Below are 26,676 nucleotides of genomic sequence, written 5' to 3'. Positions count from 1 at the left end.
GTGCATGCGTGATTTTATTTAGTAAGTTCAATGTAAGTACATAATATAGTTGTAAATACATTAAATTATAGAAACTTTGCATAATTTATTACCATCCTTGAAAAGTATCAGCTACCTATTTTATAAACACTACCCAGTCTGAAGCTTGTGGATCCCCACGGGCAATGCCCTAGTCATATTTATGCTGGTTTTCTGCTTCCCAAGTTGAGGAGCACCAAGATGGGGCCGTCTCCAACTGATGGGATACAGACGATTGGGTGTACAGAGATGGAAAAGAATGAGATGTTGCTAGAATGAAATGCTCTGCTACTTCACTTCAGGAGGGCTTTGTGGGTGGTGTCCATAAATGATGTGCTTGCATGCTTCAAAACTTTGGAGAAAGATCAGTGTCCTTGCCAGTCCACCAACTAAATAGCAATGCTTCAGTTTCAAGTGCACACTGTTGTTAAAGTGATTGGTCTAATTCATGTCATGCACAAACACACACAAGATTAACTGAGGGATAAAACACACCCTGTTTGCATCCTGCACCTTACTTTGTGCTCACACACACCTTATAAATAGCAAAGAGTAGTTGCATACCAACGCACTTCTGCTGTGTGCTTCAGACCATGCGTAAAACCATGCGTCAAGATCAATCCCAGAGTGTTTTGGACATTGGCAGAGCGATGCACTCTGGTGTCCTGCATTATTTTCCTTTCAAATCTTGCTTCAACCAGATGAGAATTAAAATATTTCTTCAGTCAGAATTGTTGCAATAGTAATGTTATTGAAAGCAAGTACAGTCCTTGCCCTCTCATTACGCAGAGGCTTTTCCCGAGGGTTAAGGCCCGGCCTCACCAAAGCAGTTCATAACATGATTTGATCTGGCAGTTGGCTGTATATTTGTGAGCTTGCTCAAACAAACAGCTGTCTTTGGAGCTCTGTTGCAGTTCAGGTTGCAGGACAATGATTTGAGTTCTTCATTAAATACCATAAGATTGTGGGGAAAAAGATGATGCATGTAATTTAAAAGACAATATATATTTGTATGGTAGATGTGACAATTGAAGTTGATAGCAACATCAAAAGGAAAGAGCAAAAGAAGGTTAAGAAGCACCAGGAGCTGAAGCAGTAACTGGAAAAGATGTGGAAAGTAAAGGTTCCAGTGTGGTCCTACTGGTCATAAGAGCTCTAGGGACTGTTACCCCAAAACTTGGAGAATGGCTCCAACAAATTCCAGGTGTAACATGAGGTCTCTGTCTGGAAGAGTGCTGTCCCAGAAAGAGTTAAGATACTCAAGTTTGAAGGAGACATACACCACCACCACTCCTTAGTTGGATGAGGGGGATAAAGGGATTTTATTTATTTTTTTAATTCTCTCTCTCTCTCTCTCTCTCTCTCTCTCTCTCTCACACACACACACGTATATGTACACTCAACAAAAATATAAACGCAACACTTTTGGTTTTGCTCCCATTTTGTATGAGATGAACTCAAAGATCTAAAACTTTTTCCACATACACAATATCACCATTTCCCTCAAATATTTTTCACAAACCAGTCTAAATCTGTGATAGTGAGCACTTCTCCTTTGCTGAGATAAGCCATCCCACCTCACAGGTGTGCCATATCAAGATGCTGATTAGACGCCATGATTAGTGCACAGGTGTGCCTTAGACTGTCCACAATAAAAGGCCACTCTGAAAGGTGCAGTTTTGTTTTATTGGGGGGGATACCAGTCAGTATCTGGTGTGACCACCATTTGACTCATGCAGTGCAACACATCTCCTTCGCATAGAGTTGATCAGGTTGTCAGTTGTGGCCTGTGGAATGTTGGTCCACTCCTCTTCAATGGCTGTGCGAAGTTGCTGGATATTGGCAGGAACTGGTACACGCTGTCGTATATGCCGGTCCAGAGCATCCCAAACATGCTCAATGGGTGACATGTCCGGTGAGTATGCCGGCCATGCAAGAACTGGGACATTTTCAGCTTCCAAGAATTGTGTACAGATCCTTGCAACATGGGGCCGTGCATTATCCTGCTGCAACATGAGGTGATGTTCTTGGATGGCACAACAATGGGCCTCAGGATCTCATCACGGTATCTCTGTGCATTCAAAATGCCATCAATAAAATGCACCTGTGTTCTTCGTCCATAACAGACGCCTGCCCATACCATAACCCCACCGCCACCATGGGCCACTCGATCCACAACATTGACATCAGAAAACCGTTCACCCACACGACGCCACACACGCTGTCTGCCATCTGCCCTGAACAGTATGAACCAGGATTCATCCGTGAAGAGAACACTTCTCCAACGTGCCAAACGCCAGCGAATGTGAGCATTTTCCCACTCAAGTCGGTTACGACGACGAACTGGAGTCAGGTCGAGACCCCGATGAGGACGACGAGCATGCAGATGAGCTTCCCTGAGACGGTTTCTGACAGTTTGTGCAGAAATTCTTTGGTTATGCAAACCGATTGTTTCAGCAGCTGTCCGAGTGGCTGGTCTCAGACGATCTTGGAGGTGAACATGCTGGATGTGGAGGTCCTGGGCTGGTGTGGTTACACGTGGTCTGCGGTTGTGAGGCTGGTTGGATGTACTGCCAAATTCTCTGAAATGCCTTTGGAGACGGCTTATGGTAGAGAAATGAGCATTCAATACACGAGCAACAGCTCTGGTTGACATTCCTGCTGTCAGCATGCCAATTGCACGCTCCCTCAAATCTTGCGACATCTGTGGCATTGTGCTGTGTGATAAAACTGCACCTTTAAAACTGCCTTTTATTGTGGGCAGTCTAAGGCACACCTGTGCACTAATCATGGTGTCTAATCAGCATCTTGATATGGCACACCTGTGAGGTGGGATGGATTATCTCAGCAAAGGAGAAGTACTCACTATCACAGATTTAGACTGGTTTGTGAACAATATTTGAGGGAAATGGTGATATTGTGTATGTGGAAAAAGTTTTAGATCTTTGAGTTCATCTCATATCATCGTATATATATATCGTATATATATTTGTATATATTAATATTATTATTTTGACTTCTATTATTCATTTGATTTTTAAATGCACTACAATGGAAATAAGTGTTTTCACTTTCTTGTGTTATCCATGTATTTTTAACATTTTTACAATTATATTATGTACTTACACTGAACTTACTAAATAGAATCTCACACACACACACACACACACACACTCACGCTTTTAATATATAGATGTACCACTCCCTGTGGGATTGGCGTGTGAGTCCAGAATGTAAATATCAATGTCCATTGTTTAGTGTTGTTAGCTAATATATGTAGTTTCTCTAAAAATTATCAGTCCTATCAAGGTTCGGTTTTGGTGCTGTTCATGCTTGACCCAAAATACATAAACATGTCAAACAGCAAATGTCAGCTCTCCCCAGTTTGTGTATGATCAAAATTGCCTGCATACGTGCACACAGAGCATTTTGTCTTTTCTGCATTCTGTTGTAAGCAAGTGCTTTTAATTTGCTAAACACAGACTGTGGCAGAAGACATTAAAAGCATGACACGTTTCACTTACACCAGGAGCAGGACCCTTAAGTCACTCATGGTAACAGCAATATAATACTTAACTAAACTGACTAAACCAATTGAACTACAAAAAACACAATAAATCAATAACATTAACACTGTTAAACTAAAGCCGTGGTCACACCAATTAATAAAGCCATGAATAATGAGCCATGTATGGATTTGTCAGAAATTTCAGTGATTATTCGAATAATGAACCATGTATATGAACATTGCGCAAACAATTAAAAACACTGAGTGTGAGTGATTGCGTCAGTGCACCGCGTCACAGCACAGCTCATCTGATCGATTATAACAAGATGTTAAATGTATCATAACATACTTTTACAAGAAGGAATGAACATGCAACTGTTTTACCAAGCTATTACAATAGCTTGGTAAAACAGTTGCATGTTTGCGTTCTGCCACAATTATTAAAAATAATTACCTTTTAGACTGTTACAAATGTGTTCGCCACCTTCTGCAGAGCAGGAAAGAGAGAGGAAAAAATTTGCAGCTGAAATGGTCTTTTGTGATTCCGGAAGTGATTAGAGGTGTTTTCAACAGGTGTTTTCTGAGAGAAAATGATTAATCCACTACGGAATATTTATTTTATATATGCAGCATCCAGCACACAAAGTGGGTGGGATTGTCACGACAAAGTGCGCAAGAGTGCAGAGCCAGTCCTGTCCTCATACCCGCCAGGTACTTGGATAATGGGCTTCTGAAAGTCTCATGAAAAGTCACCACGAACATGCCTCTAACATCCTCGTTTGTCCTCATAGTACTCCATACACAAAGTGCCCCACGCTGGTTTTGCTAAATTTTGAACTTCTTGAAATTAGCGCCACGCTCAGATTAGCCTCATTAGCCGAATATTCTGCCTCCAAGAGCTACTCTTCTGCCACGTTTGTTGAATAACTCGACTCATACCAAAAAAACATGCTACGTGGCTCATTATTCATTGTTCATTATTCGGTGGAACCAATGGTTTAAAACATGAACCACAATAACAACATTTAAAACCCCCAAACCCTGAACTCCCATGGTGCATTGTAACAAACATGTCCATTGTTTACTCGTTACATAAGCATACCAACTGGCAAATGTCAGCTCTCCCCAGTTTTGCTGGGATGGGAGCCATATATATACACACACACAGAGGCCACTTGGCTATTTATATACGAGGTCTGTTAGAAAAGTATCAGACCTTTTTATTTTTTGCAAAAACCTGATGGATTTGAACCACGTGTGCTTGCATGAGCCAACCTTGAACCTTCGTGCGCATGCATGAACCTTTTTCATGCCTGTCGATTGCGTCATTTGCTGATAAGCAGCCTTTGTGTGAGGACATGTGTTGCGCTCTCGGCGGATTTTCATTGCAAGGAAAATGGCGGAACAACTGGAGCAGCGCCGCATCAAATTTTGCCAGAAACTGAGCGACAGCCAGGTGGAAACCATTCGGAAGATTCAGACGGTTTTCGGTGGCTTTTCAGTCATGTGACTATCCGAGAAATTGTGGAAGGGGTGGGCATCATTTTTCGGAGTCCAGCATGTCCTGTGAGACTTCAACACGAAGGTGCTTTTGCTCTGCCGTTAGCAGCTTCAGCACGAATTTCACCGCCACTATTTTCATGGCCAAATCTTCTGTCACAGTGGAATGTGCCGAAAAAGTGCTGATGTCCACCTCTTCCGCAATTTCTCGGATAGTCACACGACGGTCCCGCATCACCACAGCGTTCACTTTGGAAATGATGTGGTCATTTCAGCATGTTGATGGCCGACCGGAGCGCGGCTCGCTCTCCACCGTTGTGCGGACGTCTTTAAACCGGTTGTACCGCTCCTTAATCTGTGTGACACCCAGAGCATTGTCACCGAAAGTCGTCTGAATCTTCCAAATGGTTTCCTCCTGGCTGTCGCTCAGTTTCTGGCAAAATTTGATGCGGTGCTGCTCCAGTCGTTCTGCCATTTTTCTTGCAATGAAAATCCGCCGAGAGCGCAACACATGTCCTCTCACAAAGGCTGCTTACCAGCAAATGACGCAATCGACAGGCGTGAAAAAGTTTACGCATGCGCACAAAGGTTCAAGGTTGGCTCATGCAAGCACACGTGATTCAAATCCATCAGGTTTTTGCAAAAAATAAAAAGGTCCAATACTTTTCTAACAGACCTTGTGTGTGTGTGTGTGTGTGTACATATATATATATATATATATATATATATATATATATATATATATATATATATATATATATGTGTATATATATATATGTGTATATATATATATGTGTATATATATATATATATATGTATATAGTGATGAAAATAAGTATTTGAACACCCTGCAGTTTTGCAAGTTCTCCCACCTAGAAAGCATGGAGGGGTCTGAAATTTTCATCTTAGGTGCATGTCCACTGTGAGAGACATAATCTAAAAAAAAAAAAAAAAATCCGGAAATCACAATGTATGATTTTTTTAATAATTTATTTGTATGTTACTGCTGCAAATAAGTATTTGAACACCTACCAACCAGCAAGAATTCTGGCTCACACAGACCTGTTAATTTTTCTTTAAGAAGCCCTCATATTCTGCACTCTTTACCTGTATTAATTGCACCTGTTTGAACTTGTTACCTGTATAAAAGGCCCCTATTCACACACTTAATCACACTCCAACCTGTCCACCATAGCCAAGACCAAAGAGCTGTCTAAGGACACCAGGGACAAAACTGTAGACCTGCACAAGGTGTTGTGAAAGTGTAGTGACACGGACCCACAACAGGGGGCGCAAATGAACGGTCAATAGATGAGCCAAAAAGTAACAATTTAATGTTGTGAAGGTGCACAACGAATACATAGACAATCTCAGAATGTGATTACAGTCAATCCACAAAGGTGACGTGTGGGCAGGCTCGAGGATAGAAGACGTCTGTCCTGAGAAGAGCCGGAACCACACGATTTCCGCCGCCACCGAACCTGGTGAATACTGGAGCCGCCAAGTCCCGAATTCCCAGGTGATCACCATCCCCGACTGTCGGATCTGGTACTGCTGGCAAAGAACAAAGACAGTCAAGTGTGGGTGTGTATACACCCAGTAACAACAACGGTGGGAATGCCACCTCCACCTCTCACTCAATATGCTGAAGAGTACCGCAGTGATTCCTCGGGGAAAAGAGTGCCGTCCTGCACTCACTCAGCTTCCACAGAAAAAGGAACTGGTACTCCTGCAAACACTCACAATATACAGATATATTGCAACACAAACGGCTGAGGATATTACCTCCAGTGAAGTACGATATCTCGGCGATGAGGTGGAGATGACGTCTGGGTTTTATGGAGTGGGATGATGAAGAATGAGTGACAGCTGTCAGGACATAATGAGTAACAGCTGTCACTCCCGGCTTTGTCCGTGGCGACAGCGCCCTCTCGTGCATGAAGCCCGCACTTCAGGCAGGGCGCCCTCTGGTGGTGGGCCAGCAGTACCTCCTCTTCTGGTGGCCCACACAACACAAGGCTGGGATGGATGGCAGGACAACAGGCAAGCAGCTTGGTAGAAGACAACAACTGTTATGATTATTTATTAGAAAGTGGAAGAAAGACAAGATGACTGTCAATCTCCCTCAGTCTGAGATTCCATGCAAGATCTTACTTTGTGGAGTAAGGATGATTCTGTGAAAGCTCAGAACTACACAGGAGGACCTGGTCAATGACCTGAAGAGAGCTGGGACCACAGTCAAAGATTACATTAGTAACACATGATGCTGTAATGGTTTAAAATCCTGCAGGGCAGCAAGGTCCCCCTGCTCAAGCCAGCAAATGTCCAGGCCCGTTTGAAGTTCACCAGTGACCATCTGGATGATCCAGAGGAGGCATGGGAGAAGGTCATGTGGTCAGATGAGACCAGAATAGAGCTTTTTGGAATCAACTCCACTTACCATGTTTAGAGGATGAGAACAACCCCAAGAAAACCATCCCAACTGTGAAGCATGGGGGTGGAGACATCATAGTCTGGGGGTGCTCTTCTGCAAAGGGGACAGGATGTCTGCACCGTATTGAAGGGAGGATGGATGAGGTCATGTATTGTAAGATTTTGGCAAACAACCTCCTTCCCTCAGTAAGAGCATTGAAGATGGGTCATGGCTGGTTCTTCCAGCATAACAATGACCCCAAACACACAGCCAGGGCAACTAAGGAGGGGCTCCGTAAGATGCATTTCAAGGTCCTGGAGTGGCCTGGACAGTCTCCAGACCTGAACTCAATAGAAAATCTTTGGAGGGAGCTGAAACTCCAAACCTGAAAGATTTGGAAAAGATCTTTATGGATGAGTGGACCAAAATCCCTGCTGCAGTGTGGACACCTGGTGAAAAACTACAGGAAACATTTGACCTCTGTAATTGCAAACAAAGTCTACTGTACCAAATATTAACATTGATTTTCACAGGTGTTCAAATACTTATTTGCAGCAGTAACATACAAATAAATTATTAAAAAAATCATACATTGTGATTTCCGGATTTTTTTTTTAGATTGTGTCTCTCACAGTGGACATGCACCTAAGATGAAAATTTCAGACCCCGCCATGATTTCTCAGTGGGAGAACTTGCAAAATCGCAGGGTGTTCAAATGCTTATTTTCCTCACTGTATATATGACACAATGACCAGCACTGTCATTGTGTTAATTTAGATTAACCAATTACGCCTACCACAGGTTCATTTTCAATCTAGATTAATTACACTTTGATCGTTATGGTTTTGAAGTCACTGACTTGGTCTGTAAATAGTGTTTTTGACAGTAATAATTGGTTTGGATGTCTGTCCCTTTGGAAACTTTTTTTTCACAGTTTAAGGAACAACACCAGACTAGTAGTTTTTTTTGTTTTTTTTAATGGCACAAAGGAAAAATGCTATCAGGACATCTGCAGTGCATGGATTAGCTTCATGTTTTCTCTGATGCATTGCAAACCCCAGTCAGAATGCGGCCTGAGGGTTTGAGCCATCCCTTGCAAAAGCATCTTGCCAAAAACAAAAGAATCACTTTAGACTTGACAAAAAGATCTGTTGATTTCACAAAGCAGGAGAAGTAGTTATCACATTTCCAAGTGTCAAGAACTGGAGTGAGAAACATCATCAAGAAATTCAGAGAGAGCTGTTGTGTGGGCCGCCAGAAGAGGAGGTACTGCTGGCCCACCACCAAAGGGCGCCCTGCCTGAAGTGCGGGCTTCAGGCACGAGAGGGCGCTGCCGCCACGGACACAGCCGGGAGTGACAGCTGTCACTCATTAATTCCTGACAGCTGTCACTCATTCTTCATCATCGCACTCCATAAAACCCAGACGTCATCTCCACCTCATCGCCGAGATATCGTACTTCATTGGAGGTAATATCCTCAGCCGTTTGTGTTACAATATAATTTGTATATTGTGAGTGTTTGCAGGAGTACCGGTACCTCTGTCGGTGGAAGCTGAGAGAGCGCTGGAAGGCACTCTTTTCCCCTGAGGAATCACTGCGGTACTCTGCGAGTTTCTGAGTGAGAGGTGGAGGTGGCATTCCCACCGTTGTTGTTACTGGGTGTGCACACACCTACACTTGACTGTCTTTGTTCTCGCCAGCAGTACCAGATCCGACAGTCGGGGACGGTGATCACCTGGGAATTCGGGACTTGGCGGCTCCAGTATTCACCAGGTTCGGTGGCGGCGGAAATCGTGTGGTTCCGGCTCTTCTCAGGACTGACGTCTTCTTTCCTCGAGCCTGCCCACACGTCACCTTTGTGGATTGACTGTAATCTTATTCTGAGATTGTCTGTATGTTCGTTGTGCACCTTCACAACCTTAAATTGTTACTTTTTGGCTCATCTATTGACCGTTCATTTGCGCCCCTGTTGTGGGTCCGTGTCACTACACTTTCACAACAAGAGCCTCACAGTACAGAACAAGCCTTCAAAGATTTCAAAGACTCTGTAAAGAAAAATAGTGAGAGATGTGTCTGAAGACCTCAGAACAATTGCCAAGACACTAATGAATAACTTAGCCAGGTTGGGGATTGTAGTCTCAAAGAAGACAATCACTACAGCCCTCCACAGGAATAGACTGTGTATGGCATTAAATTTCTCATTAGTACTTGCAAATGCACAGAGGGTGATTTACAATTATCCTTTGATTTGTACACGTGCTTTGTGATCCACAAACACAAATTTCTGACTTGTAACTTGTGTGTGGGTTTTTACAAATAAATATGAATTTGTAAATATAGCATTTTTTCATTTGTAAAAAACAAAAAAACATTTACAAAACTGAAAATTATGTTTGTGAAGTGTGATTCAGCATTTGTGGATCCCTGATTACACGCATTCATCACTTTGCTCAGTTACGCTATATTGAGACATTCTCAGCGCAAAACTACAGTTGAGTTTCCCAAATATCTAAATTGCTATTCAAATTTTCATCCAGTAGATGGCAGTGTTGTTCTTTGTATTTTGACGAGCGGGGGGTGCGACTAAACACCAGCAGGAACTGACGGGCCCACAGGAACTGACAGGAGCCGGTGGGAACCAACAGGAAACTAACAGGAGCGGGAGCGTGCACTGACTCAGTGCAGCGTTTACAAACAATTTTCCCCTGCTCCCATTCAAAACATGATATAAAAAAAAATCTGTTTCATAATCTTTTGATGAATTTTGGTGCAAATCATTTGATGCAAATCAGAAATTTGTGTTTGTGGATCACAAAGCACATGTACAAATCAAGGGATATTTGTAAATCACTCTGTGCATTTGCAAGTACTAATGAGACAAATTTAACTCCATAACTGGAGTTGCAGACCAAGAAAAACTATATTTTGCAGAAGATACACCTTCAAATCATACGGCAGTATGCTAACAACAACCTGGAGAAAGCTTGTGTCCTTTGGTCAGATGAGAAGAAACTAGAGCTGTTTGGCCATAGAGACGTTGTTTATATATGACGAAAGAAGGGAGACGCATATAACCCAAAGAACACCATCCCCACAGTGAAACACGGCAGTGGGACTATTATGTTGTGGGGATGCTTCAGTGCTTCTGGAAGTGAGAAGAAGACTATGTGAAGACTTTGAAAGTAGACCTCAAGCAGTCAGCAGCAAAACTGGGTCTGGCCATCGCTTTGTCTTCCAACACGACAATGGCCCAAAACCTATGTTGCTCCTGGTGAAGAACTACCTCCAGATCAAGGTGAACAATACTGACTGGCCTGCACAAAGCCCTGAGTTGAATCTCATTAAAATTCTGTGGAGTGAACTGAAGACCAAGATCCATCCCAAAAGACCATCAAATCTGGAGGAGCTTTAGAGATTCACCAAAGAATGGGCTGGGATTCTTCAGGAGATGTGTCTGAGAATTATTGAAAACAACAACTGCAGTGTGTTATCCAGCAAAAAGGATACACAACTGACTACAAACATCGATAATGTTGACCCTCATAGTATTTGGTTTTTGTGAAATAATTTTGTTTCTGTGTGCAACCTAAAAAACAAATTAGCACCCAAATCAAACTAAGATGTTGGGAATACTGTGTTGAAAATTCCTTGCTCTGTTAAAAAAGCACTTGCAAAAATTTTGGTGAAAATGTTAAATTTCATCAGGGATAATAATTTTGTTTATATATATATATAGATATATATATAGATATATATATATATATATATATATATATATATAAAAGAGAGAGAGAGACTCACCTAAACAGTCATTGTATAAACCGGATACTCCCACTCACCGGATAAAACCAAAAATCCCAGTGCTTTTGTGTGGTTTCCCATGTAATAAACATCGTATATACCAGATTTTTCTTTTTATAGGGCATTCGGTGTGCGCTGTGTAAGCCTGATCCTTTTAGATCTCAGAAGCTAAACAGTGCAGGATCTGGTTAGTACTTGGATGGGAAACCTCTTCGGAACACCAGCCGTTGTGTGTGTTCCTCCGGGTAGACCTGGAGTTCCATCAGGTATGGCATCCAGCATAAAAAACTTGTGCCAAATGCCAGTGCAGATCTGGCTGTATCTGCTGTGGTGACCCACACCGTACCCGATTTTGTATAATGGATTTTCACTCACATCAGACAAAACGTCCCATAATTTCAATTCAATTTCAATTTATTTCCTTTATATAGCGCCAAATCACAACAGAGTTGCCTCAAGGCACTTCACACAGGTAAGGTCTAACCTTACCACCCCCCAGAGCAACAGTGGTAAGGAAAAACTCCCTCTGAGGAAAAAACCTCAAGCAGACCAGACTCAAAGGGGTGACCCTCTGCTCGGGCAATGCTACAAACATAAATTACAGAAATAATTCACAGAACAATTCACGGACAAATATACAAGAATTGCTGTTGGTGCACAGGACAGGAGGATCGCCAACACAAACACAACTCCCATCTCTGGATGGAGCTGCACCTTAAACAGAGAAAAAACAGAATCAGGCATCAGAAAGACAATAAATACTGTATAATTTGCCAGCATTAATCAGCAAGAAAAACAGAAGAAATACTAAGGTGATCGCCGGCCGCTAGTCCTAAGCTTCACTAAAAGACCCAGAATTTAGGTGAAGTTGAGGCCGCGGCCCACTTCAATTACTAATAACATGAATTAAAAGAGTAAAAAGCGTAAAACAAAACTGCACCAGTATGCTAGCCATATGAAAGGGAAAATAAGTGCGTCTTCAGTCTGGACTTGAAAGTCTCCACAGAATTTGATTGTTTTATTGACGCAGGGAGATCATTCCACAGAACAGGGGCACAGTAAGAGAAAGCTCTGTGACCCGCAGACTTCTTATTCACCTTAGGGACACAAAGTAGTCCTGCACCCTGAGAACGTAAAGCCAGGGCCGGTACGTAAGGTTTAATTAGGTCAGCTAGGTAGGGAGGTCCCAGTCCATGAATAATTTTATAGGTTAGTAGCAGAACCTTAAAATCTGATCTCACTGGGACAGAAAGCCAGTGAAGAGATGCCAAAATGGGTGTAAGACTGCGGTAAACCAGAAAATAGAACATTGCAGTAGTCCAATTTAGAAGAGATGAACGCATGGATCAGGGTCTCAGCATCAGCCATAGACAGGATGGGATGAATCTTCGCTATATTTTGTAGGTGGAAGAAAGCAGTCCTAGTAATATTTCTAATATGGAGACCAAAGGACAATGAAGGATCAAAAATTACCCCAAGGTTCCTCACTTTGTCAGTGTGATGTATGACACACGAGCTTAGGCTGAGTGTTAACTGGTCAAATTGATGCCGATGTCTCACTGGACCAAGAACCATCATTTCAGTCTTTTCAGAGTTTAAAAGTAGGAAGTTTCTAGACATCCAACTTTTCACTGATGCAAGGCAATCTTCTAAGGATTTTATGTGAACGAGATTACCAGCAGTTATCGGCATATATAACTGAGTATCATCTGCATAGCAGTGAAAGGTAATCCCAAAATGCCGCAATATGTGTCCAAGGGGTGCTATATAAAGGGAGAAAAGCAGGGGGCCTAAGACAGACCCCTGAGGAACCCCAAATTTCATGTCACTAAGGTTAGAGGTAGTGTTACTGTACAAAACACAGTGAGAACGACTGGTCAAGTATGACGTCAACCATGCAAGGGCACTCCCAGTAATCCCAAAATGATTTTCCAGCCTATCAAGTAGAATATGATGATCCACTGTATCAAATACAGCACTGAGATCTAACAGCAACAGAACCATAGTGGTGTCCGAATCCATTGTAAGCAGAAGATCATTCACCACTTTAGTGAGAGCCGTTTCTGTGGAATGATATTTTCTAAAAGCAGACTGCAACGGCTCAAAGAGATTATTCTCAGTAAGATAGTCTACAAGCTGCCGTGACACCACTTTTTCCAGAATTTTAGAGCAAAATGATAGATTTGATATCGGCCGATAGTTTTTCAATACACTAGGGTCAAGATTAGGTTTCTTAAGTTATGGTTTAATCACTGTTCACATCACAATTATTTCCATTAAATACCCTTAGCATATATTGGACAGAGCAGTCTGGATGTGCCCAGTCGCAACAGGGATACAAAATGATGTTCAACACTGACACTCACCAATTGAGGAAACTGGGTACCGTATTTCCTTGATTAAAAGCCCGGGCATTTATTTTTTTCATACCGTGCTCAGACCTGTTGAGGCAGGCCTTTATTCAAGGCCAGTGATCATTAGCAAAATGCTGCCTAATGCCTGCACTGTAATATAGTTTTAAGTTTTACATACATCCCTGGGTGAGAACCGCTTTAGATCAGATCCCTCAACGTGTCTGCGAACCCCCTCCGGAACTTGACGTAGACCTGCCAAATGACAGAGACTGCAAAGCTGTCATTAGTCACTTTTGTCTTTTCATTCATTTCTCTCCCATCATATTTTAATAGTTTTTGCAGTGCGCCTGCCAATTACATTTCAGTCAGTTCAAATGCATTTAGCAGTAAAATCTGCAAATATGACCAAATTTACAACACAGTCAGAAAAAGAAGCTCAAATGATCCCTAATTCATGGAGGGAAATTGCACACATCGGTTATGTTGCTTTGGAGGTTGATGCTTGTATAAAGATGTGGAGCTCATTGAGGGACAAACTGATCCAGAAAAAGCCACTGTACCTGCAGCAACAATATATATATGTGTGTGTGTGTGTGTGTGTGTGTGTGTGTATATATATATATATATATATATATATATATATATATATATATATATATATATATATATATATACTAGCTGAGCAAATTTGGTGAGAATCTGTGAAGTAGTTTTGAACTAATCATTCAAATTCTACACAAAGTGAAATCTTGATCCAGAATCCGTAATCAGAGCTGGATCACCTCCAAAGTCTCAGTGGAGTCTTCCATGCCCTAATATCTATCTGTGGTGCAAATTTGGTGAGAATTTGTGAAGTAGTTTTGAAGTAAACATTCAAAGCCTATACAAAGTGAAATCTTGATCCAGAATCCGGATTCAGATCTTGATCACCGCCACAATTTATTGGAGTCTTCCATGGCCTAATATGTATCCGTGGTGAAAATTTGCTGACAATCCATGAAGCAGTTTTGACATAATCCTTAAAAGCCTATATAAGGTTGACTGTGTGAGTGTGTTTGCACATGTGCGCTTTCAAGCTAAGGGCCCCAGTGACCTCCCCCTTGGTGCCCCAGTCACCATACCAAGTTTGGTGTCGATTGCTTAATTGCTGTGGCAGTTGACTCCTAACGCAAACCATGCCGCATACATAGATTGCCTTTTATATATATAGATATAAAATAATTGTAATGTTAAGCAGAGTAGTGTTAATGAAGTGGATGATACCCAAAAGCCTGCTATGACAGATGCATCTACTGAGCTGAGGATGGAGATTGTGGCCAGACTAAAGAAGACAGCAATACGACCAAGAGTAAGATTCCCCCGACTCACTGACAAAGTCCCATTAGAAGAGATGGTTGCAGACATTAACACAGCTCGACTCACCAGCCCCACTACCAGCATTACAGAAAGCAGTGAGCTCATATATGCCACTGCCGGAGTAATCTTTGACACACTTGAGTGTAAAATGAAGAATACCCCCTAAATGGAGAGCCCTCCGTGGAGAACAAGATTGGAAGCCCAAATCCGGAAAACCCAGAAGGATGTTAGCCGACCAACAGACGTACAGAAGGGCATCATGAGAGGCAGGTCCTGGATGCATAAGAAGTACAACAAGATGTCCATAACTGAGGCCCTGGAAACTACCAAACAAAGGCTCATAGCTCTGGCTGCTCAGCTGAAGAGATGCACCAGAGAAGCAGAGGCCAAGAAAATAAATGGCCTGTTCTCCAATGACCCATCCAGTGTGTACTCCCAGCTGAAATGGGAATAAGGTAACGCTAAAACAGAGCCGCCCAAAACTGAGATTAAGCAATACTGGAAGAACATCTGGGAGAAAGAGGCATCACACTATACTAATGCCAAGTGGCTGGTGGACCTAAGAGCACACCACAGCCACCTCCCAGATCAAGAAGCAGTCAAAATCACAAATGCAGACATCTAACAAAGAGTCTCAGGGATAGAGATCTGGACAGCACCAGGGTCTAATATGATCCACACCTACTGGCTGAAGAAGCTAACAGCACTCCATGTATGCCTGGCAGTACAAATGAGTGGGTTACGAACAGCAGATACTCACCCAGACAGGCTAACACAGGGCAGGACAATCCTGATCATGAAGGCCGACACCCTCAAACTACTGGCCAATTACCTGCCTCTTCACAACATGGAAGCTCCTATCAGGCTTCATAGCAACCAAGTTGAGCAGGTGCATGAGTCAACACATCTCAGAAGCTCACAGCTCAGAAGGGAATTGGAAACCATACTAGAGGATCAAAAGATCAGCTACTGGTTGACCGAACGATATACCAGAACTCAAAGACCTGGCTGACCAATCTGAGCACAGACTGGATTGATGACAGGAAGGCCTATGACCAGGGGTCTAGCTATGGTGGGCAGCGCCGGGCGGTACTGCCCAGTACTGCAAATTTCTGCCTGGCTCTGCGTTCAGATTTATTGTCCCGCCCACCACGGATTTTCCAAAAAATGAACTGAAATGTTGCTGAAAAATGTACCAATTCAGTCACATTTCAAGTTTATTGAGTCATACTTCTCTTTTATTTTGCAGTTTCAACCAAATAATTAAAAAAATAAGAAAGATATTTCTAATTTTCTTCGTAAGTGCAAACAGCAGAGAGAACAGTAGTCAGCTGCTTTCAACGCTCTGTGAAGCCACAGAATGCTGAAAGCAGAGATCAGAGCAGATAGAGACGCACTCTGCTCTGATTTAAAGAGAAAAAAAGTCCTCCAGAAAAATGTTTCATAATCCAGAGTTGCTTCTGTGTTGGCAGATGCTGATATACTCAGACGTTTATGGCTTATTTTACAGTTTAAAGGCTCCCTGTTTCCAAAAAGCTCAGAGAGTGGGGAGGGGACCAGAGGAGAGAGAGTGAGAGGAGAGGAGGAGTGGGGAGGAGCCTCAGTGAATCAGTGAAAGTAGGAAAACTGACAGTCAAATCATTCCAGGTTCAGCTCTTGTTCAAGCAAGGCAATTAGAGGTTATATTGTTTTAAAAGAAAAAATAATGCTATCCCAATCAAAAAATGTTGGGAAAAAACTGTCATGACAGAAACTCTGCCTGCTTCACACTATTAAAAGATACCGTGTGTCATTTTTGAAGAAGAGCGCGAATGCGCGAATGCTATATGCCCATCAAATATTGATGTGTTCTTAACCTTTTCAATGTTATTCATTTTATTAACTTAGACTTTGACAGAAACAATTAAAAAAGAACTTTGGCATTACAAATATTACAGCATAAATGTCTTTTTTGTCTATTATTCTTTTTTCAATGCATCTAAAACCACTCAAAATTAGTTAAAATGGGGCTTGCCAGTAACGTTTTAGAAGTATAAAACCTTATAGTTTTGGGGGTCTCTGCCTCCTTGACTCACGCCCGGAGCCGCCGGCCATGAGTCACGATCACATAATTTACCAGGCACTGAAATGGTTGTAGCTAGAACCCTGCCTATGACTCAGTCCCTCACACATGGACACTGGAGTGCTTGGCATTATACAAGGCTAACAGTGCACTGATAACATTAATCAGGAACTCAGTCGGACTGTGGAAGACATCACTAGAGGCCTTGTAGTTGGCCTCCAATGAGTGGTGTAACCATCAGACACCTCCTGTACATGGATGACCTCAAGCTGTATGTCAAGAGTGGACAAGACATTGACTCGCTGATCTACCTCACCAGGATCTACAGAGAGCATATCAGGATGCCATTCGGACTGGATAAGTGTGGCCGAATGGTGGTAAAGAGAGGGAAGGTGATCCGAACTGAGGGGGTGGAGTCACCAGAAGGCAGGATAGCCAACATACAGGACAGCTGCAAGTACCTGGGAATCCCAGAAGCCAATGAAGACAAATACCTCCAGAACATAAGACAAGTGCTGAGAAGCCTGCTCAATGTAAGAATAAGATCCAAACCATAAATACATACACCCTACCAGTCATCAGATAACCCAGCTGGTATAATAAATTGGCCACAGGAGGAGATAACTGCCACTGATGTCAAGACATAAAAACTCCTCACAATGTATGGAGGTTTCCACCCAAAGTCCAGCACCCTGAGGCTCTAATGAGCAACAAAAGGAGGGAGGGTGAGGATTAGACGAAGAGCATCCATGGATACGTCAGAAAGGTGCCACCCCCTGATCTGTAGAGATCAGATGCTACAAGAATGCCTCAGACAGCTGATGACAGATGGTGATACGAAGCAGGAAGAGGAGATAACATGGAAGGCCAAACCCCTCCATGAGATGTACCATCGACAGATAGGTGAAGTGACTGACATCAAGAAGACCTACCAGGGGCCAGAAAAGGCCAGCCTAAAGGACAGCGCAGAGGTTGTGATCATGGCAGCACACGTACAAACCACAGATCCATAGATGCATGAGTCTACCACAGTAGACAGGAGCCAAGTTGCAGGCTGTGCAAATGTGCCCGAGACAGTCCAGCACATAGTAGCAGGATGCAAGCTGGGACAATGTACACTGAGAGGCACAACAAAGCGTTGGGAATTGTGTACAGGGACATCTGTGCCGCATACCTTAGCCCATACCTTAGCCCTGTCATTCTCAACCACCAAACAGGGCTAAGGGCCTGTGGGACTACAATTTCCAGACAGAAAAGCAGCTCAAGCGGCAAGGAGCACAAGAAAACTGAAGTACCAAGGACTGAAGGAGAAACTGGAGCAGATGTGGAAGGTAAAGTCCAAAGTGATCCCAGTGGTAATGGGAGTACTAGGAGCTATAACCCCCAAATTGGAAGAGTGGCTCCAGCAGATTCTAGGCACAATAGCAGAGGTCTCTGTCCAGAAGAGTGCAGTCCTAGGAACAGGTAAGATACTGGGCCAAACCCTCAAACTCCCAGGCCTTTATTTGAGGAACACGCATACCACCCTCCCCAGAGAGCATGAGAGGGAGATTATATAAATCACCAGCTCAAAAATAAAATACAGCTCTTACGGATTTGTTAACCTCTGTTATTTACTGTATCTCTGTAAAATGTTACATTTGTATTTATTGAACACATACATTCTTCATTTTAAAACAAACTCTGTTGCTCTGTGGCTCTAGACCAGGGGTGGGCAACGAGGGCCGAGACACTGCAGGTTTTCCTTGCAACCAGTTACCTCAGCAGGTGGTTGCTGATGAGCTTCTCCCTTGAACATAAACACCTGATCATCAATGAAATCAGCTGCTGAGACACCTGATCATGAATGAAATCACCTGCTGAGGTGATTGGTTAAAAGGAAAACCTGCAGTGTCTCGGCCCTTCATGGCACATGATTGCGCACCCCTGCTCTAGACACTGATAGCATCACTTCCTAAAATGTAATTTCTTCACTGCCAGTAAATGGCTGAACTTCAAGCAGTTACTTAATCTCTGACCAACATGTTTTCTGTTTGAGCTGTGAAAATAAACACTGATTCTCTGACAATGTTTAAAAAATAACTCAGCTTAATTTTTTGAATGGTATAAATCACTCATATTCATATGATACACATAAAGGAGTATTAGCTGTTATTTCTCGATCATGTTGATTTATTCATGGCTGTTTTATCATGCAACAGCTTGCTTTTGCTCTTTATTTCCAAAAGTGCAGTCATGTATGTCCCCTATATGTCCCCTTTTTTCTCTTTTCTATCAATATTTACTTTAATTTCTGCTTCTTTTTCCCAGTCAACAATTTACATTTTTATGCAAAAGTTTGGGCACCCCTGATAATTTTCATGATTTTTCTTTATAAATCAGTGGTTGTCTGGATCAGAAATTTCAGTTAAATATATCATATAGCAGATGAACGCACTGATATTTGAGAAGTGAAATGAAGTTTCTAGTATTTACAGAAAGTGTGTAATAATTATTTAAACAAAATTGGGCAGGTGCATAAATTTTGGCACCCTTGTCATTTTATTGATTTGAATACAATTAGCACTAATTATTGGAACACAGAATTGGTTTGGTAAGCTCATTGACCCTTGACCTCCTCACACAGGTGAATCCAATCATGAGAAAGCATATTTAAGGTGGCCATTTGCAAATGTTTCCCCTCTTTGCATCTCTTCTAATGAGTGGCAACATGGGAGCCTCTAGACAACTCTCAAATGACCTGAAAACAAAGATTGTTCAACATCATGGTTGGGAAGGATGCAAAAAGCTATCTCAGAGATTTCAGCTGTCAGTTTCCACTGTGAGGAACATAGTGAGGAAATGGAAGACCGCAGGCACAGTACTAGTTAAGGCCCAAAGTGGCAGGCCAAGAAATATGGACAGACAGACCTGCTCCAAAGACCTACAACATGATCTTGCTGCAGATAGTGTCTCTGTGGATCGATCAACTATACAGCACACTTTGCACAAGGAGATGCTATAATGCAAAGGAAGCCTTTTCTGCGTACACGCCACAAGCAGTTGCTTGAGGTATGCCAAAGCACATTTGGACAAGCCAGCTTAATTTTGGAATAAGGTACTGTAGACTGATGAAACTGTAATCGAGTTATTTGGACATAACAAGGGGCGGTATGCATGGCTGAAAAAGAACACAGCATTCCAAGAAAAACACTTGCTACCTACAGTCAAATTTGGAGGTGGTTCCATCATGCTGTGGGGCTGTGTGTTCAGTGCAGGTACTGGGAATCTTGTTAAAGTTGAGGGTCACATGGATTCCAGTCAATATCGGCAGATTCTTGAGAACTGTGTTCATGGATCAGTGACAAAGTTGAAGTTGTGCCGTGGCTGGATCTTTCAACAAGACAACGACCCTCAACACTGCTCAAAATCTACTAAGGCATTCATGCAGAGGAACAAGTACAACATTCTGCAATGGCCATCTCAGCCCCCAGACCTGAATATTATTGAAAGTCTATGGTGTGATTTTAAGCGGGCTGTCCATGCTTGGAAACCAAAAAACCTGAGATGTTTTGAAAAGAGGAATGGTCCAAAATACCTTCAACCAGAATCCAGACTCTCATTGGAAGCTATTGGCAGCATTTAGAGGCTGTTATTTTGCAAAAGGAGGATCTGCTAAATATTGATGTTTTTTTTCTGTTAGGGTGCCCAAATTTATGCACCTGCCTAATTTTGTTTAAAGAATTATTGCACACTTTCTGTAAAACCTATAAACGTCATTTCACTTCTCAAATATCACTGTGTGCTATATGATATATTTAACTGAAATTTCTGATCCAGACAACCCAATGATTTATAGAGGAAAATCATGAAAATTATCAGGGGTGCCCAAACTTTTGTATACAACTGTATTTGTCAGTGGTCTGATGAACAACATCACCGTGATGCTTTTTAACAGCCTAAGATATAAATATCACAAATGTTCACTCTCCATATCTTGCAGCAGTGTCAACAATCAGGCAGATGGAGGCTGGTCGAGATAATTAATTTTATAGTTTGACAGTCAGATCTGATTGAAATTATTTCAGTTCATATATTTAAAATATTCATTCATACAAATTTGTCTTGAAATTAAGCATGATTAAATCCGATTGGGGGGGGGGGGGTAGTATTTGTTTTGAGCTGCCTCCAGTTGGCTGGGGTCACCACAATGGATCTGGTTGAGATCCGCAATGCAATATGGTACAGGTTGTGCACCAGACACTTCTAGGAGATAGATGTGTGCAGCTCCTGCTGTTCCCAAGTGGTTTCCCAGATATACTAATCAGGATGTACTCCATCTGCTTTTATTAATTGCAGTTAATTACATAAAATTGTGAGATTACATAGTTCACATAAAAAAAAAAACAATTAAGGTGATGGCCTAAAGGTTAAAGCGGTGGGCTTGACACCAGATGATCCTCAGTTTGATTCTGTATCATACAGGAAAATCAGTAAGGGCTTTTACATGATTCTTAGAACCCAAGTTGCTTCCTTGGTGTACTTGAGTACCTTCCACGCTGATATTGGTTTGTGTGAGTGGGTGCATGTGAGATATTCTAAAGCACTTTGAGCATCTACAACAGATGGAAAGGCTTTATAGAAATCCAGTCCATTTGCCCTTTAACCCTTGTATTAAAAAAGATGGACAGCATCAGCTTCAAGTGGGGATGGGAACCATTCTTATAGGCCACTCTCTAATACCAACATTAAGGTTCATTCAAAAGTGTTTAAATTTATAATGACACACACAAATCAGTGTGTTCCAATACTTTAATACAGTCTTGTGTATAGCTTATGAATGTACCATAAAGCATCTTGGTGGAGCTGCATGTATAAGGTCAGAACATGGCAACATTTTCACCCATTTCTGTTATTTCTTGTGATGTCATAGGTTATTTTGTGACTCAGTATTGATGCAGATTCTAAGTGAATGTTGACTTTTTGTTTGTCTCCAGCTGATTTTATTGTCCAATAAAGTTTGCGGGTTGATGTGATGGATTATGTAAGAAGGGGCTTAAACCTAAACTTGAAAGCACTCACAGGCTGAGAATATACCCTCGGGTAACCAGGTTCTGGGAAAAAGTTTTTGGTGACTCACAAACCCACCCAACAAAGTTGGCTGTGATTATTTCAACACGGCGGATCATCAAGCAGTCCTCCCCTTCCTGCATCATGGAGAGCAAGTGTGATGTCACATCTGCTGAGTCATTGCCCCCCCACCCCCACCCTCCCAATACTACAGTTCTGTAATCTGCTGGGGTAACCACACGGCTTGCTCTTTCAATGGTCCCATTTGTCTTAAGAGCCAAAGTCAAACCCCCTGAGTAGTAATGTAATTGCTAAACACATCGCTGTTGTCGTAATATCTGCAGGTTGTCTTATTTACTACCCATTTTGTGTTCTTTCTTTGCTCTCTCTCTCACGTAGACATACAGACGCACACAGCCTGTCCTGGCTTCACTGAAGATGGATAAGAGTTCTCACTATGGGTCTTGGCTCAGGCGTTTTGCCTTGCTTTCCAGCAAACCTTTTAGAAAAGCGTTCTGGTGTTCTTAGCATGTTAATGAGACTATCACCCAAGGGTCTGTGCCTATATGAATTTATCCCCTTGTTTTCTTAGTATTCTGAATTTTGTAACTGTAGCTGTGTGTTTCCACACGTGTCTTGGTGTTAACACAAATACATCTGTCCACTAAATCAGTCTCAGGGCGTTTCTGACTTGGCAGTAAGCACTGTGCTGGAAGCAAACGTATTTTCTTGTTGATGGCAGTTGTTCTATGCTAATGGGTGCTTTATGCATTGTTACTCCTTGTTTGTATTATGCAGCCTTAGTCTCGTAGCACCAGCAACCAATTAATTTACTGCCACCTCTTCACAGAGTTCTGAGAATAATGCAGTATTAGCTGCAACATATCAGCTGGCACATTCAACAGTAGTTTTGCCAAGATAGGTTATGTGTTTTCAATTTATATCAACTTTCAGAAATGCAGATTTCCCTGGCATTTGTTGTGTTCTGTGTGGAAGTCCCCACCTCTTTTGGAGTTGCAAAATGACTACAGTGACATAAAACTGAGTTCCATTGCAAATTAAAGGTCATGTTATCTTGGGTGGATCACTGGATCAGTGCCATGCATTTCATTTCTCTATTTTGCCTTCAGAAGAAGAGATATAAAATAAACATGCACATATATAAAAGTCATATATATATAAAAATCACACTTAAAAATTCAAACACTGAAAATAACAAAACATTGGCTAAAAATGGCATCAATAAAGTTTTTAAACGTAAATGTAATGTAAATGTAAATGAGATGGGAAATTCAAACATCACAAATAAGAATACACTGACTAAAATGGCATCAATAAAAGTTTTAAAACATGTATACTGTAAGGATCATGACTAGCCAAAAGCTGCCTCACTCTCGGATAATCCATCACCATGATTGTTCTTTTGATATCTCTACAGATTAAGGTTGCATATGCATCATCTACTGTGGTAGGGGGAATACACCCCCCCCCCCAAAAAAGAACAAAAACAATAACCAGTGTTGTGCAAAAATGAACTCAAATTTCAGTTCACGCAGATTAAAATTAATAAATTCACCTTCGTAGCTCACATTTCTGTTTTCATTTAAATTATTTTAGAGTGAGAATGTGTCACTCTGAGCTTAACTTTTTCAATGTAACCTCTACAGTTGAACCAGAAGTCCATATAAATGATATTTATAATGATATTTATACATAGTTATGTATTGTAGGCTACTAGTAGATGTGAAAAGAATATAAAGTAATGTAAAGTCATTTCACATATGCTCCATATGTCCATCTGCTCAAGTAGGCAAATGACTACTGACCAACCAAGAATGCATACTGCCCTTCAAACAATGGCAAGAAATAATTACACATATTCTGCTAAAATAGAATAAGAAGAGGGGCTTTTAACTCATCCTAATTACAGTGAAACGTGTTTACATTGTCAAAGCAAGTGTTAAGAGTAAAAATTAAAAATTAAGACCTCTCTCCCTGTCTGTCTGTCTTTTTGTCTGTCTCTCTCTGTCTCTCCTTCTCAGTTTTCAATTTCAGAGGAGCTTTATTGACATGGGAAACATGTTTACATTGTCAAAGCAAGTGTTAAGAGTAAAAATTAAGTCCTCTCTCTCTTTCTCTTGCTAACTCTCTCTCTTTCTCTCTCTCACGCTTGTTCGCTGTTTTCCTGCTGAGCAAACTTGGAACTTTTTGAAAACACGAAGACTTTCGACTGTAAAATAAGCCATAATATTCTAAATGTATCATCAACAATGTTCATGTGAGGAACTGTGAATTAATACTGAAGGATTTTGATAGAGATTTTTTCCCTTTCAGCGGATAGAAACTTTGTTTGGCTGTCCTCCTCAGCTGTGCTCAGCTGGCGTTTCATAGTGTTTCAAAACCTTGGGACACTGAAGTGGCTGACTTTTCAGCGACAATTCAGTTCATGTTACAGAAAATCTGTGCTCGGTAGCACAGACAGCTTGAACCTGAGAGCTGTGGGTTAGAACACTGCAGAAGAAGCAGCTTGGCTTCAGAAATGAACTAATGAATTTGTTCAGTGCTCGCTCCAAAAAAAGAAAATGTTCAACATTTAGGGAGGTGCTGTCCAGTGACCCCCTGGTCCCATAGACCCGGGAAACCCAGGTTAATGGGAACATGGCATACACTGATAACAGATTGGGTTTGAGCTCACAACCATGTAGTTATGATCCAACAACACTGGTGAACACGTAAAAGCTTTGTCAGCAGTCATTGTTCTCATTCCTTATTCAACTTTCAATGATACGGTTGCACCTTTTAAAGAATTAAGTAACACCTGAATCAAAGCAAATATCAACTCTGATAAATGGTTCCAATGCTTTGCAAAGCTGTAGGCCAAGAGTGTTAATTTAACACTTTAACTACTATAATCAACCCTGAATGGTCAAAGTCAGAAATTTCAATAGTTACGTTTGGGTTGAGAAGTTTGGGATAAATATGGGAAAGAGGGCAATAAAAAACCCAAAGAACTACATAGTGTTACATTGTATGGTGTGTTATATAGATCTCCCAATTCACTGCTACACCGTGTATGAGTAAACATATGATTATTAAAATTGATAAGGTGCATTTATGAGTGCTTTTCTGCTGTCAATTAAACCTCCACCCATGTTTAATTGACAAAACAAGCGCCAGTCGTTCTCCTTTGGCAGGCTTAACCCCATGTAACCCTGAGCCTGAGGCTGTGTTTTCATATTGCCATGCCCTGACAAGGGAGAGTAAGAACAGAGCACAATTGGAGACAAAAGAAAACATTTCTCTTTGAGCTTTTCCCTCCAGGTTTAGCATCTGATAGTAACAACACAGGAAACAAGTTGCTCATAGTCAGGTGACTAAAGTTACAGAAGACAGAGATGGAAGAAACAGAATGGAAAGTGTGGTGTGACTTCAGTGATGACAGCACGCCCAACAGGGAGAAAAGGGAGTAATGGAAAACATTACAGAATGGCCTTCTTTTTGAAAGGCAGAAGGATTGTAATACCAGTCTAAACACTGCAAATATCTACAGTAGCACTGATTTACCCATCCGTATATCTCTCTGGTCTTTATTTCACCTTATCTGACTCAACCGCTCAATCTGTTGATCTTTGAATTTCAATAGGCTAATAGTAGTGTTTAAGGGCAAACAGGTGTGTTTATATGCATGTTTGTGTACAAAGTAATGTATTTTAAGAGTGATTGGGTGGTGTTTGGAATGTGAGATTTCTGTTCCAGATAAAGGTTGCACTACATAGTTGGGTGGAGTTACCCAAAGTTAGCACAGGTTACCTGAGGCAATAAGACCTCAATCTGCCTCAAATACTGATAGAAAATCCCTCAGATTTAGAGAAGTTGGGCTTTTGGTGCTGAGGACAACAGCAATCCCAGATATTTTGAATTTCAAATTTACAGTACATTTGCTAACTTTAGAAAGATTCTGTATTTATTGAACTTAAACATAAATTGTCTTTTAACAGTGGAGTTTTTTTTATTTAAATATAATTCACTTGAAACACACACCCACACGCTAGTAAAAGTAATAAAAGAGTGCAGGTACTAGACTGGCCTGCCTGCAGTCCAGATCTGTCGCCCACTGAAAATGTGTGGTGCATTATGAACCTCAAAATACGACAAAGGAGACCCCGGACTGTTGAACAACTGAAGTCGTACATCAAGCAAGAATGGGAAAGAATTCCACCTACAAAGCTTCAACAATTAGTGTTCTCTGTTCCCAAACACTTATTGGGTGTTGTTAGAAGGAAAGGTGATGTAACACAGTGGTAAACATACCATTGTCCCAGCTTTTTTGAAGCGTGTTGCACGCATCCATTTCAAAATGAGCAAATATTTGCACAAAACAAACAAGTCAATCAGTTTGAACATTAAGTATCTTGTCTTTGGGGTATATTCAATTAAATAAAGGTTGAAAAGGATTTGCAAATCATTGTATTCTGTTTTTATTTACATTTTACACAACGTCCAACTTCATTGGAATTGGGTTCATATATATATATATATATATATATAGTGTATATATATATATATATATATATAGTGTATATATATATAGTGTATATATATATATATATATAT

At 41.4% G+C, this 26,676-nt stretch overlaps 1 protein-coding gene across 3 annotated transcripts in view; it reads left to right on the top strand.

The window, feature by feature from the left end:
• The window catches only part of LOC117510404 (DNA repair protein XRCC4-like), a 179,095-nt gene that overhangs the window by 93,744 nt on the left and 58,675 nt on the right, over window positions 1–26,676 (top strand). The window contains exon 7 of one of the 3 annotated variants that reach the window (XM_034170105.1): window positions 22,462–23,143. The exons of the other annotated variants lie outside the window; for them this stretch is intronic. Coding sequence (XP_034025996.1) covers window positions 22,462–22,508 — 47 coding nt within the window. The 3' untranslated portion in view covers window positions 22,509–23,143. Of the gene's footprint in view, window positions 1–22,461; window positions 23,144–26,676 lie in introns of those variants that run through there. 3 annotated transcript variants of the gene reach the window in all.

Source organism: Thalassophryne amazonica, chromosome 5, assembly GCF_902500255.1.
Source record: "Thalassophryne amazonica chromosome 5, fThaAma1.1, whole genome shotgun sequence".
In the NCBI taxonomy this organism is placed as follows: Eukaryota; Metazoa; Chordata; class Actinopteri; order Batrachoidiformes; family Batrachoididae; genus Thalassophryne; species Thalassophryne amazonica.
Note: the sequence above shows the minus strand (reverse complement) of the source record. Positions and strands in the feature narration are given on the sequence as shown.